The 15733-nt window shown below is 39.4% G+C and overlaps 1 protein-coding gene across 1 annotated transcript in view; it reads right to left on the reverse strand.

Moving 5' to 3' along the window:
* TUBGCP3 (tubulin gamma complex associated protein 3) overlaps window positions 1–15457 on the reverse strand; it is an 88322-nt gene extending 72865 nt beyond the window's left edge. The window contains exons 1-2 of the mRNA XM_028526403.2: window positions 15185–15457; window positions 1473–1580 (exon numbers count right to left, since the gene is read on the reverse strand). Of these exons, the coding sequence (XP_028382204.1) occupies window positions 1473–1580; window positions 15185–15260 (184 nt within the window). The 5' untranslated portion in view covers window positions 15261–15457. The remainder of the gene's footprint in view (window positions 1–1472; window positions 1581–15184) is intronic.
* Between the last annotated feature and the right edge of the window lie 276 nt (window positions 15458–15733).

The following is a 15733-nucleotide window of genomic DNA, read 5'->3' on the forward strand; positions in this document are numbered from 1 at the left end:
CTGCCAGTTATTTAATTTTGAATTTAGACCACAAAGCCTAGAAAAGTACATCTGTAAAGGGAATGGTCTGTTAATATAGTACCTACTAAGTGTAGTCCTCACTAATAATCAAAAATATAAAATAAAATGTAAAAATAATCTTAAATGTAATAATCATCAGGGCTCAAGAATAGTGTTCTTATATTCCATTTTAGAGACAAGAAAGGAAAATAAGTTCTTATAAGTTAACAGGGGGATAAATTCTGCATTTTACCCCTCCACCTTATATAAGACATACACACTATGTCACACCACGATCTGACTCATGTCAGCAGAATCCTCTTTTCAGGCTTGCATTGCTCATCAAGCTCTGAACATGTAGACGCAGCCACAGCCAGATCCATTTACTCACATGCCACAGCCTCAACTCTACCACCAGCTAGGTACCTCACCATCTCAGTTACACAGCTCTGAAAAAGGACATCCACACAGAGCACCGGTCAAGTGCAGTTAATAATGCAACAGCGGGGTGAGAAACTGTACCATTAAGAACAGATCTCCCAGAAGGTGTCATTACCAGTTTTCCAGCACACTTAGAAATAAGCCAAAGCCCATTTCATTTGCACAGTTTAACAGTGAGGCTCCAGCAGGAAGACCAGTGACCTTCAAGGCAAGGTGGCTTTTCAGGCAGCCGGAGCTGGGTCCATCCAGTCCAGAAAACTAAGGAGGGGGAACTGGCCACCAAAGAAACAACTCTCCAGCCAGACAAGAACGGCTCTCATACACGGCAGGTCCCCATGCTCACAGCCTCCCTCCCTTAGACACTCCACAGTACAGAAGGAAGGCAGAGCTCCACCTTACACACACAGGATGCACTAGTAACCAGATACCAGAAAATGGAAAGCTTTCTTCTCTAAGGTAACAATGTTTAAGAAAGCTTTCAGTATCATCTCAGAATTAAAATGTTCACATAGTAAGTTCTAAAGAACTATTAAGTTTAGATGTTGACAATTAATAGAAGCAATTATTGGACTCACTAAGAGTTGTTTACTGTAAGATAGTAAGTGTTCTATATTATCTGGTCAACAGGTGCATAATATTAAATACTGCAAATCAGAAGATAAGCAGGAAGTTATATTAAATCCTTTTATATTCCTCACACTCTTATACCAAATTATGTTGTTAACTGACAGTACTTAAAACAATCCTCTTGCACTATGTTCTAACAAAAGACAGAATTAAATTGTCCTTATTTTAACACAATTATGTATTTATATAATAATACCTCAGGAACTACATAGAGGGTGTAGTTCATATGGAAAATAATATAACAATTAATGAATAAAAATATAAGAATAAACTCTGTGTTTCACATACTCACAACCATAAACCTACGTTTGCCCCACTGTGTGTGTGTGTGTGTGTGTGTGTGTTCTTAAGTTTTGACAAGTTTAACAATCCAACACATGACAACATTTAGGAAAAATACATACGTTCTTTCTTGATTTTTTCAGCTACTAGAAATTCATCTCTTTCAACAGTTGGGGCAAAGTTGCTGCCAATAACTCGCACAGCATACTGGAACTGTTGGGCTACATCAGCTGAAAGGTAAATAAAAGAATGCAAATTATCGCCAGTCCATTTTGATCACCTGCAGCTTCCAGTTCAAGACAGTAGGCTTGGCACATGCACCTACCTCCCACCTATCCAAGGTTTTAACTGAGGGGATGAAAAAGCTTCTAAGAAATCAAAACAAAATGAATGAATAAATAAATAACAGTTCTATAAAATAAAAAAGGAAGGCAGCAACAGGCCACATAATCTGAAAAATCCTAAGAGATAAAAAACAAATTGGACTGATAATCATTAAAAAAAAAAAATAAGGTACAGTTAAAGCCACAGTGAGAAATAGGATGCATGAGAGAAGTAAGCCTGCTCAAAGATAACTTCTGAGAAGCTCCAAGGTTTGAGTCAACAAACAAAAAACCAGAAGTGGATTGTAGAACAATCAAATGGACAATTTATAAATTGTGTTTGCATTTCTAGATAAAGATGATGGCTTAAACCAGATGTGTGTATCCACTCTCTTCATAAAACCCACTAAATTGAGAATCAAGTTTTTTTAAGTCAGAAATCAACAACGGCAAAGAAAACAAGGCAGAAACAATGCAAAAGAGAAGCCAACAAAATGTGAGAAACTAGAAAGCAAATGGATTGGTGAGAACTGATTCAGGAGGACAGTAAAACAGAAGCTCCACACCCACTGAGGTGAGGGATCTGGGGGAGGGGAGAGTACAAAGGCCAAGAAGAAACACAGAAGCCCAGGAGGCTCCAGAAAGGGACCTCAGTACCTCAGAAGATGTGGATGACGTAGGGCAGCAGGATGAGGACTGGCTAAAAGTCTAGATGGAAAGCAAACTCCTGGTCCTCTATCCCATCCCACACAACCAGACAACTGCTGATTGCCCTACTTAAGCAAGCCAAATGGTCTGGATGGAACACCAGGACAGCAAAGAATACGAAGTAAAAGTAGAGGCCTGAATGTTAAGGACCCAGCCCTCCCTCCCAGACACTGGGAGTGAAAATTCCCACACCCAGGAATTACTGCCCAAATGCAGCACCCCTCCACCTTCCCGCTATAAAGCACAACAGCTCTGCAGTGTGCTGCCAAACCCTACACCAAACAAAAACCAGAAATAAAACTGAAACCCTAGACATCCCACAGGCTCCACTGAAAGAGCGTCCTTCTTGGTGATCAGGAAAAAAAGCGAAGAGTGAGCCAGCACATAGACTCCAACACCACCACTGCCCACTACCCATAAATTACAGAGCACCCCATCCATCAAGAAGAATGCATTTTCTTCCCAGGTGCATATGGAACATGTCTCAAGACAAGCTGCATTTGGGGGATCACAAAACAAGCCTTGGTGAATATAAAATAACTGAAATTATTCAAAGTATGTTCTCTATCAACAAAAGAATTAAATTAAAAATTAACAGAATTATATCTAAAAAATCCTCAAATATTTCAAAGTCAATTAACCCACTATTACATAATACACTGGCCAGAGAAAGTCTCAAAGAAAACTGGAAAATATCTTGAACTGAATGAAAACACAAATACAAAACATTAAGATGTGTGGGATACAGCTAAAGCAGTGTTCAGAGGAAACTTTCTAGCATAAAATGCTTTTATTAAAAAAGGAAGGGTCTCAAATCAATATGAGCTAATACAATAAAATCTAGAAAAAGAAAAGCAAATTAAATTCAAAGTCAGCATCAGCAAATAATACACGAGCAAAAATCAATGAAATTTAAAACAAAAATATGAAAAAAATAGGTGAAGCCAAAAGTTGGTTATTAAAAAATAAATAGAACTGATAGAAAAGATACAAATCTAGGAATGGGAGAGGACCATTACCAATGATTCCACAGAAATTTAAAAAAATAAAGGCTAAAACATTTTTGTAGATACTGCTCCCTCAGGGAGGTGCATAAAACATAATACCCACTCCTTAACTGTGCTGTGCAGCAGAGTACCCTGACAAACCCACCTCAGCCAGGTGACAAAGGTCAAGATCCATGGTGATAACCACCCTGACAATGTGTACCCTGGATACAATGTGATGAGAAAGGCGCTTTACCTCTGGGATCTTCCTCCGAAACATAAAACGTAAGTCTAACCATGAGAAAAACACCAGACAAATCCCAATTGAAATATTATACAAAATATCTGAATGTTAAGCCTCATAACTGTCAAGGCAATCAAATAAAACAGTAATAACTGTTTAAGTCTGAAAAGCTATCAGAGCCACAGAAGCCCAAGGAGATGTGAAAGCTAAAGGTAATATAATACCCCGGATGGAACCCTATGACAGTAAAGGAACATTTAATAAATGAGAAAATCTAAATAAAGTACAAAGTTAATATTAGTATATCACTACTGTAGCAATTACACTGTACTAAAGTAAGATGCTTACACTGGGGGAAATGTTGTGGGGTATACAGGAACTCTTTATTATTGCTGCAATTTTTCTGAACATCTAAAATTGTAAAATTAAAAGTTTATTTTTAAAAAGTGTACTGGCTGGTGTGGCTCACTGGGTTGGGTGCCAGCCTGAAAACCAAAAGGCGGTCACGAGTTTTATTCCCAGTCAGGGCACATGCCTGGATTGCAGGTCAGGTCCCTAGTTAGAGGTGTGCAAGAGGCAATGGATCAATGTTTCTCTCCCTTTCTTTCTCTCTCCCTTCCTCTCTCATTAAAAATAAATAAAATCATATATATGTATATGTGTGTGTGTGTGTATATGGGTCCAGCACAAATAACACCCCTAATTTTGTTACAAAATCATAAGCATGTAATTCTGTAACATAAAAACATCACACTCAAGCACACCATATAACATTTTAGGTGAAATGTTCAAATTAAAACTGTAAATTATTATATACATATCATTTACTCTACCAAACTCAAGCAGGCATTACCTCTGCTGGACCCTGTACACTGATTCTAAAACCCATCTTTCACAAATCATGATTTTACTGGTCTGCAGCCAAGGTATCAATATTTTTTTTAAAGCTCTGATTTAAAACCTTTAGTCTTAAAGGTAAAAGCAATTTAAATGTTTTTTAAAAATGCTTTCTTTGGTAAACTCAAAAAAGAATTTCATCCTATACCACATACCATATAAAAATTAACTTAAATAGAATAACTGTAAAATGTAAAACCCTATATAATACTCTTAGCAGAAAAAAAGAGTATTGGAAGAAATCTTTGTGATTTTGGATTAGACAAAGAGTTCTTACATAATACACCAAAATCAAGACCTAGTGAAAAAAAATTGCCCTGGCTGGCATAGCTCAGTGGATTGAGCGTGAACTGCAAACCAAAGCATTGCAGGTTCGATTCCCAGCCAGGGCACATGCCTGGGTTGCAGGCCACGGTCCCCAGACACCGCACATTGATGCTTCTCTCCCTCTCTCTCTCTCTTTTTCCCACCCTTCCCTCTCTAAAAATAAAAATAAATAAAATCTTAAAAAAAAAGACCTATTAAAAAATTGATAAATTGGACTTAATCCAAGATTTAAAGCTTTTGCTCTGCAAAGGACATTGTTAAGAGATGAAAATACTGAGAAAATATGTTTGTGAAACACATATCCAATAAAAGAACTGAATCCAGATATTCAAAAGAACTCTCAAAACTCAGTAGGGTAGGGGTAGTAAAATCCAATAAGACATAAGCAAGTTTTGAACAGGCAATTCACCAAGAAGATAAATGACAAAGAAACACATGAAAAGATATTCAATATCATTAGTCATTAACGAAATACAAATTAAAAACCAAATGCAGTACCACTACTCACCTATGAGAATGACTGGAATAAAAACACACTACTCCCACCCAGTGCTGGTGAGGAATCATGAAGAGCCCCTGGAGCTCTTCCACATGAAAACAGAACTGGTCCAGCCACTCTGGAGCACTTTGGCAGTGTCTTTAAAAGTTAAACATACACTTACTATATGGCCTGATGATCACACTTGTGCTCATTCTGGAGAAATAAAGACTTACGGTCACATAAAAATCGGTATATGTGTCTATAGCAGCGTTATCTATAAATTATAAATGCTAAAAATTGGAAACAACTCAAATGTCCTTCAATGTGTGAATGAATAAACAAACTCTGGTACATTCATACAATGGAACACTATTCTTCAATTAAAGGAATGAACTACTGATATACATAACACCATCAATGAATCTCAAATAGGCCAAGTAAAAAGAGCCAGTCTCCGAAAGTTGCATCCTATATGATTCCATTTATGTGACACTCTGGGACAGGCAGAATACAGGGATTGAACAGATAACCACTGCCAAGGCAAAGCAGCAGTACAAAGGAAATAATTGTGAAGTTTTTTAAAGAGCTAACACAAATTTTAAACATAGGCTGATAGCAGAATGGAGCTGTTAAAGGGAAATTAAATGCAAACTGAGAAATCCAACACAATGAAAGACAACAGAATTCTTAGAAAATTTTTTGATAAATACACAGTCTTCAATTGATGATTATCAAGTGTTAATCCATGTGAACTTTTACATCTCAAACTCAGAAAAAATTTCAGAGCATAAAAGCAAAACTCATATGTAGCAAAATCTCATAACATAAAAGATAAACAGGAAATCCTAAAAGTTTCCAGATATAACTTCAAAAAAGTAATAATCAGATTAACACCATACTTCTCATCAGTAATGAAGGAATACCTTCAGAGAGGACAGGGGAAAACAACTTCAAATCAAAATCTCTACACCTGATTGATGATTCAAGAATATGGGCATAAGAAAAAAGGAAAATAAAGACATTTTCAGACTCTTAAGTAATTATTCAGATCAGTAAATCCTGTTGACTCTACTTCTAAAAGTATACCCCAAATATGATCATTACACAGCTACTATCCAATTGCGATAACTCTAAGTAGTTGATCACCCTGCTTCTACTTTTGTCCCCTGAGAGTAAATTATCCACACAGCAAAGTCATCTTTTTAAGACATAAATAATAAAAGTATCATAGTCTACTCAAACCCTCCCATCACACTCATAATGAAATCCAAAGTCCTGAGGACAGCCTACCTGAACTGGTCCCTCATTGCTTCACCAATATCATCTCCTGCCTCTCCCAGCCATGCCACACTTTGCAATCCTGCCATTCCTTGAGCACACCAGGCTCAGTTCCAGGTCAGAACCCTGACACACTCTTCTCCTACCTCTTTCCAGGACTCATTCCATCACTTCATTTGGTTGTGTTTAAATGTCAGCTCCTCAAAATGCCTTCCTAGTTCCAGAAGACACACTGCTCACAAGAATGCACACAGACACGCAGTCTTTCTTAAACACCACAGTACCAACAGAAATGGGTTCCATACCTGATGAATGCATACATGGGCGGAGGGAGAGCAGAAAGAACGGTTCTGCAGAGCCACAGGATTTGGGGTAGTATTTATTTTCTTCCTTTTACTTTTACACACTGAGTATATATTAATTTTATAAATATTAAAAGTATCATTGAAAATTACTCATTTAAAGGGCCAGCTGTATAACTATTCCAGTTAAAAATTATTTCTAGATTACCATGATCCTGAATTTTACAGAGAATAGTTCATTAACAACATACTCAAGTACCTCAAGCAAAAATTCTTACTCCAAAGTTTCATAACTATGAATTTTCTTCTACCAAAAGTTCAAAACTTTTCAATATCACAAACACTCTCCTCATCCTCTGTCTCTACATTTTCTCTACACCTTTGGTATTTACACCTCCTCTTCAGCCAAACTTCAATTTCCCTGCTTGCCAACAAAATTTCCAGTCTATCTTTCTTACTGATTACAAAATATATGAAAAAACCACCATTTCTTTTTTTATGCTTTTTTATTTAGTTTTTAATTGATTATGCTCTTACATTTGTCCCCATTTTCCCCCCTTTGCTCCCTCCACCCAGCACCCTTCACTCCCTCTGGCAATCATGGCCATGGGCAATGCCTGTACGTTCTTTGGCTACTCCATTTCCTATACTTGCCCGTAACATCCCCCTTCCTATTCTGTACCTACCTACTTATATTTCTTAATCTCTTCACCTTTCCCCCCACTCCCCCAATGAATTGGCCATTCTTCCAATGTTCTCATATCTATGCTTCTGTTCTGTTTGTTTGTTTAGTTTTTTTAGATTCAATGGTTGATAGTTATGTATTTCTTTCCATTTTAATGTTCATAGTTTTTATATTCTTTTTCTTAAGTTCCTTTAACATTTCATATAATAATGGTTTGGTGATGATGAACTCCTTTAGCTTTACCTCATCTGGAAAGGATTATTATCTGCCCTTTGAATCTAAATGATAGCTTTGCTGGACAGGGTAATCTAAGTTGTTGGTCCTTGCTTTTCATCCCTTTGAATACTTCTTGCCAATCCCTTCTAGCCTCAAAGTTTCTTTTGAGAAATTAGCTCACAGTCTTATAGGTACTCCTTTGTAGGTAGTAATTATCTGCTTTTCTCTTGATGCTCTTAAGATTCTCTCTTTAACTTTTGGCATTATAATTATGATGTGTCCTGGTGTGGTCCTCTTTATATCCATCTTGTTTGGGACTCTCTGTGCTTCCTAGACTTGTATGTCTATTTCCTTCACCAAATTAGGGAAGTTTTCTTTTATTATTTTTTCAAATAGATTTCCAATTTCTTGCTCTTTCTCTTCTCCTTCTGGTACCCCTATGATGCAAATGTTACAATGCTTGAACTTGTCCCAGAGGCTACTTATACTATCCTCAAGTTTTTGGATTCTTTCTTCTTGTTGCTGTACTGATGGACGTCTTTTTCTTCCTTATGTTCCAAATCACTGATATGATTTTTGGTTTCATCTACTCTGCTGTTGATTCCCTGTAAATTGTTCTTGATTTCAGTTAGTATATCCTTCATTTCTGCCTGGGTCTTTTTATGCTGTTGAAGTACCAAGTTCCTTGAGCATCCTTACAACCAGTGTTTTGAACTCTGCATCTGATAGATTGCTTATCTTCATTGTTTAGTTCTTTTACTAGAGTTTTTATCTGTTCTTTCATTTGGGCAATATTTCTTTGTCTCCTTGTTTTGCAGCCTCTCTGTGTTTGTTTCTATGTATTATGTAAAGCTGCTCTGACTCTGTGCCTTGGTATCATGGCCTAACATAGTAGGTGTCCTGTAGGATCCCATGGCACGGCCCCCCCATTTCCCAAGCTGTGTACTCAAGTTGCTCTCTTGGTGTGGGCTGAGTACTCTCTCTTCTTGTAGATAAGTCTTGTTTGCTGTCAGCAGGTCAATGGGAGGGATTTACCCAGTCCAGACAGCTTGTAGAACTGGCTATGACCCCTGGCCAGTAACCAGCTCCATCCATGGCTTGTAGAGGTGGTTGGGTAGTGCCCCAACATGGTCTATAACTGTCCACTGGGTGCACAGGTTTTGGGTTTCTCATGTGGTGCAGACCAAGGTCAGCCTCCACCTGTGTTCTGTCTGGGGCCCCTCAGCATAAACTCTAGCAGGGGTGTCCAACCTTTTAGCGTCTCTGGACCACACTGGAAGAAGAATGGTCTTGGACCACTCTTCGAGACATTAAATACATTGCAACATGTAATCACACAAAAAAATCCCATAATATTTTAACTAAATTTACAATTTTATGTTGGGCCACACTCATAGCCAACCTGGGACACATGTGGCCCACAGACCACAGGTTGGACACCCATGTTAATGCTATCCACAGAGGGCTGCTGCCAGTGCTGAGCCTGGAGCCATTCAGAGAGAAGGATAGAGGCTGATCCCAGCTGTTGCTTGTTTGAGCAGATTCAGGATGGTCTGAAGCCAGCGCCTAGCCCAGCCCTTTATGTGGCAAAGCCACTGTTATCAGCCACCCACTATCTCTTAAACCAAATCTACCTATCCTATGTTTTAAAGGTAGACACACAAAATCCAAACTATTAAAGAAAATAGCAGGGGCAATTATTCTTTGTTTAGTGAATCTACCATCAAAGATTAAAATCTGAAATATTAAACAATATCATCTATGAATTTCTAGTTTAATAATACTCACATATCCTTCAGTTTTAAAAAATAACTAAACTCATCAGTAATTCAATGAATAATTTCTAAGCACCTACTATATGCCAAACAACATAGGCCTTAAGAAAAGAAATAGGCGTCAACAAGGTGGCTTTAGTGAGAATACAAAAAAGGGGGAGGGGGACAAATAAATACATAAATACACAAGATAATTATACTGTGCTAAGAGTACTAAGAAAACAAGCAGGACACCATGGTGCCAAATAACAGAAGACTTCATGAAATAGGTTTCATGAAGTGAAACTTTAAGGAAGTGAACTTTAAGGTAAGTAGGAGCCTGCTTTGTGAAAAGTCAAAGAAACAGATGAAAAGGACACAAAATTAAGATTCACTGGGCTCCTTTCCTTAGTACACTATTCCACAAAGGACGTCAATGCCACTGAATTCTAAAATCCAAATCATAGAAGCCAAAGTCATTTCAAAAAGAGTTCCACATCAGGAGGTCAAGACTGTACCTCTTTAATGATCTGGCTTTTAATCCAAGACTAGAAATTAGAGTATTTGATGTTTTGACCACAAAGCACCTAAGGAATGTGTTTTATTTTTACCTCCAATCTGCTCTTGGGTATGTGTGAGGGGTGGCAATTATTAGGAACCTGGAAAGGGAGGTAGGTAATACTCCTCTGCCAAGCCTCTGCAAATATTTCTTTAAGAACTGATCACCAATGAATTAAAAAATACACTGTGTGACAAGTACCAGAGAGCAGAGTTTGTACTGCTGATACAAACACTCTAAAAACAAGCTGGTGGAGAGAGGCCACCCCATGGGTACGACTATGACTTACCCACCTCTACTCAGCACAAAGAGAAGTAAGCTGTCAGATTCTATACAGAAGGGTAGGAATGAGTTAACTCAAGATGACAGGCTCTGGAATCAGAGATGTGGGTCCCATCTTGGCCCTGCAATTCACTAGCTGGGTGACAGCAAACTACTAACCAGTAATCATTTCAAGTCTGTTTCCTCATCAGTAAAGTGAGGTTAATAATAATTATTCCAACCTCCCAGAGTCATCTGAGAATTATACATACTACCTAACAGTGTAAGCACAGTGTCTGGCATATAGTATATACTAAATAAATGTTCATTTTTATATTATTCAACTCAAAATGTTGTTTAAATGTATGCTATCTACCACAGCCATGAAAACCACAACTCAATAAAGCATCCACCACTTTTAACTTCAAGCAAAATAATTTGGTCTTCATCCTATAGACTACAAGTAGGGAACAAATCAACACATCTGACCAGAAAGAACCCTGGCTGCAGAGCAGAAAAGGAACTAGAGGAGGTGCAAAACCAGGGCAAGAAAGGCAGTGGAACTGCAGGATCTCAATCCCAAATGTGAAGGCTCCCAAGAACCTTTAGATGTGGGCACAAGAGTTTTTAAATGAAAGACAGTTGTCTTTTGTATCCCCAAAGGGTTATTTATACAGATATCCAGGTAAAAGAAGACAACTGAACTTGCACGAAAATAAGCACAGCTCAAGTAAATACGAAAACTGTTCAGTTGTATACTTTCTAGGGATTTAGAAAGTGATGGGGGAGATTAAATTGTTCACTAAGACAGTAACTGTTTTGCCACCCTGCATCTCCTCTATACATTGCCTTGTCTGTACGTGATGGTATTTTTCTAAAGGACAGGACAGCAGGGACAGTGAGTTGTAGAGACAAGCCAGTAAAACCATAAGTGCTCTGTCCAGCACCTACACCAGCAATTTCCCACTCTAAATGCAGGACAGAATGACTGTGTGTTTAATGTTTCAGACGCCAAGCTTCAACAGAGATCTCCAGGATCAGAATCTCTGGAGATGCACAATATTAATTTTGAATAAGTATCACTTTTAGAGAATTCAAAACCCAAAGGCGTAACTTTAGATACCGTAATGTTACCTAACATTACTGTAATGTTTTCCTCCCTCAACTACTGTCTAGTCTCCAGTTCTTGCCACAAGCAACATTATCAGTTTCTTGTGTAATCACAGGTGATTCTGAGGCACAGCTCCAGTAGAAAAGCGATGCTCTAAAAGAGCAATTTTCAACCTTTTTCATTTAATGGTACATATAAACTAATTACTAAAATTCTGCAGCACACCAAAAAATACATTTTTTGCCAATCTGACCCCCCCAAAAAAGGTATAATTTTGATTCATTCACACTGGATGGCTACTGTTACATTGGCTGTTTTCATTCTTTTTATTTGACAATCTAAGGAATAGAGAGGTCAGTGCCCCTAATAGTCAGGTACTGCATGTTTTAAAATTCTTGCAGCACAGTAGTTGAAAATCACTGCTCTACAGCAAAAACAAAATAAAAATATCATGTTAGTCTGTGGTCCTCAAACTTTTTGGTCTCGGGGTCCCTTTACATTCTTAAGATGAGGACCCCTAAAAGTTTTTATTTATTTTTGTGATTTACATTTATCAATATTTACTGTATTGGCCCTGGCTGGTGTGGCTCAGTGCATTGAGTGCTAGCCTGCAAACCAAAGGGTTCAGGGTTAGATTCCCCCTGCACACGCCTGGGTTGCAGGCCAGGTCCCCAATAGGGGGCATGTGAGAGTCAACCACACATTGATGATTCTTTCCCTCTCTTCCTCCCTTCCCCTCTCTGAAAATAAATAAATAAAACCTTTAAAAAATATATTTACTGTATTGGAAATTTAAACCAAGACCACTTTTTAAAACAAATGCACTTAAAAATAACAATAATAAGCTCATTAAGTACAACTTTCAAAGATACCCTAAAACTTTGAAATTTCCATATACATGTTAATAGACACTTAGTGAACATTTTAATATACATTTAATATGTTTTAATATATATTAAAGTGCACTGACTTTCCCAGGCATATAATCAAGAGAAGACTATATTACTTGGAGCTTCATCATCAGCTTTTCACCACTGTGGAAAATCATGAAACCAACAGCAGCACTACCTGTGGCCCATGAATCACCAAGACATCATTCCTTTATCTGTCTGCACTGGGGCTCACAGTACACTCAGAGGTGTTACAGATTAGGGCAGACATCTGACTTCGGTATGTAGTGTATCACAGTCACACTTCTAAGCATTCATGTTGAAATACTTATCTAATAAAAAATAGTTTATTTCTTCTTTTCCTCCTAGTTAAAAAGAGGATACCAAGTACTGGAGTATGAAAAGGAGTGTTGCCTCAGATAGAGTTGAAGCACTCTAACATCAAGCACATTGTTTCCAAACACAGAAATAATGACAACCAAAGATATAATAAGTAAAATGTGCTGCAAGGGATGGGCAGGGAGGTGAAGCGAGAACTTTCCTGTCACTGGTTGGTAGTTAATGTGTTTCAAGCAAATAAATAATGGTTATACAACCACTGGTTATAAAAATGTCATGCATCATTACAAGTAGGTGCTTTGTTTCTGAAGGTCCTTTGAAACTAACTGTTAAAAATAAATTTTAATCTTTTATGAAAATCTGATTCACAAAAAATTCACATTAAAAGTAACAAGTGTTTATTATGCTTCAATTTTATAGTATTAAAATAGCAATATATTACAAAAGCATAAGGCCAGCTGTATTGTGTCATTAGAAAATGAAGTAATTAATCAAATGTTCTACTTAGTTTTCAAATAAAATACCCACTAATGAAGAGAAAAGCAACTTAAATGTCAAAATTATAAAGGTAGCAATTAACAGTGCTCCTTTTTTAAGGTAGGACAAATTAATACAGAATCAGGCAAGCTATTAAATACTTACAAATTCTTCATTAATAGCATTATTTGTAATTATGAACATGATTGTTTTGGCAATCCTTGCTGTCCAGAACAGGGAACAGAGAGCACCATCCTTAATAGATTTTATACTTTATTCAGAGAGTATCCCTTCAGGGTCTCATAGAACCCTAAGTTATTCTTAACTAGACACAATTCTAAATGGAGAGACAGAGGACAGTGCAGCACTTTGCTTAAAGATGCATGTTCCAACCTCCTTGATGGGATGAAACTAAGCCAACCAAAAGAAGCCTCAAATTAATTTTTTTTTTAAATTGAGAAACACCATGCTACCTCATGAACGGTCTTCAAAGACCAGTTGTGACAACAGGAATGCATGGTTTATCCTTGGAGGAAAATTTAAGACCCACTGATACAATGAAAACGCTGATGTTAAAGTGAGTGTGTCATAACCAATCTTAGCTCTCTGATCTCTTCCATGATTAGGAACATCAAGTCAGATAAGTAACTAGAGAGTCACAAACAGAGGAGCCAGAGACAAACACAGGAGACCACAGCACAGGTTCGCCATCACAAGGCGCCTGCACCATCTACCCAGAACCCTCCCCAGATGGTCACAGGGCCCTCCCTCACTCCATATTTAAGTATCTCTTAGAGGCTTTCCCTCACCTCTTGCCTGAACATCCATTTGCTCTACTTTATTTTTATCACAGTATTTATCATTAATTAACATTACACATTTTGCTACTTTTATCAGGTCTTCTCCACTATAATGTAAGAGGAATGACTTGTCTGTATAGCTTTGCATCACCAGCACCTAGCAGAGCACCTGGGGGTCCTCAAAGATTTCTTTGATTTCTTCAAAGACAGAGTGAAACTTCATATAACATAACTAGGTCTGTGTGAAGTCAGCGTCATTTAACAGACTGACAAAAAGATTTCACCTTTTGCCCCTAAGATTATCACTGAACATCAAGTAAGTTTATGCTCACTAGTTGTCATGTATCATGAAAAGGTCAAAACACAGTCCCAATATTTTAAATGTAATCTTGCATAAAGTCTGCCAGCAAAAACTGCACAATTTCTTTTCCACAATATGGTGCTTAAAGAATAAGTAACCTAGTTGCAACGATTACCCACAAAATTCCTTCATGGTGCATCCTCACACCCCACTCCCCTGCCAAAGCAAATATCAAGAAACGCCACACCTATGCCATTTTTTTACAGTACCACGACCACAGAATGACTTTACATACTGTACAGAATTGGGTTTGGGTAGCAGTATTCGCTATGTGAACCCCCCAGAAATAGCTTTATATCAAATCGAATCTTCAGCCCTCTGTAGTAGAAAAATATGGCAGGTAAATGTCGTAAGCACCCACTCTGCATCACAACTCTAGCTGAAAAAGTGAAAATGATGTGGCTCGCCACCACCTGACATCTCCCTCTGCAGTGTCACTAAGCGATGTCACAGACGTGTGACTGGAGACCAGTCCGCCGCTCTCTCCACCCAAATAAAAGCGTCCTGCCCAGTCCTGTGACTTTAGAGAAGGTGGATGCGTTCAGCTGACGTCGCCCCAAGCTTCACTCTCGGAATCAAGCGCCGGAGGAGTGGTGACTCAACCCACGCCAAGCTCCGTCCTTCCCTCCCCGGGGGCCCCTTGGCCCTCCCTTCCCTCCGCCTCGGAGGCTGCAACACTCACTAGCCCGCCGCGCCCCTCGCCGTTCCGCTACAGTCAAGCAGCGGAGGGTGAGGGCCGCCCTGCCAGTCCCTTGGACGCTCCCGACCTGCGCTCTCAGGAAGCGGCCTCCAGGACGCGCCCCAGACCCCAAGCCGCCCGGCACAGCCCCGCTACCTTCGCTCTTGCCCAGAATCCTGCAGCACAGGTTCTGCAGCAGGACGTTCGGCGACTTCTGGTCCGGTGTCGCCATCCTCGCCCGCAATAGCCTACCGGGGCTCCGCGGGGCCGCCGGCCCGAGCCCCCCTGCCTCGAGCCCAAGCGCGCTCAGGAGGCCCCGCTGCGCCTCCGCTCCCTGTGCCCGCCCCGCGTCCCGCGGGCTTTTCGCGTCCCAAAACGCTAAGGCCCCGCGGGAACCGCCGGCGACAAGGGCGCCATTTTAACGGAACCCGCCGAAACCGTGGGCCCTTCCCACAATTCCCCACTTCTTCCGGGCAGTCGAGACCGCCAGTGCACTGGCCTAAGAGTTCCCGGCGCGGTCATCGGGTCTTCCCCGGACCACCGCCGCCAGGCCTGCAAAGTTCCGGCGGCAACCGCCCCAGCTGCTGGCTGCACGTAATGCTCCCAGTGCTCTGATCTAAATAGTCCCCGACGTCAGGACCAGCCACTGCCTTCCCGTGAAAGTACTAAGTGCCCAGTAGCGCCTTTATAGTCCATATTTTGTTT

The sequence above is a fragment of the Phyllostomus discolor genome, chromosome 11 (genome assembly GCF_004126475.2).
Source record: "Phyllostomus discolor isolate MPI-MPIP mPhyDis1 chromosome 11, mPhyDis1.pri.v3, whole genome shotgun sequence".
Taxonomy (NCBI): Eukaryota; Metazoa; Chordata; class Mammalia; order Chiroptera; family Phyllostomidae; genus Phyllostomus; species Phyllostomus discolor.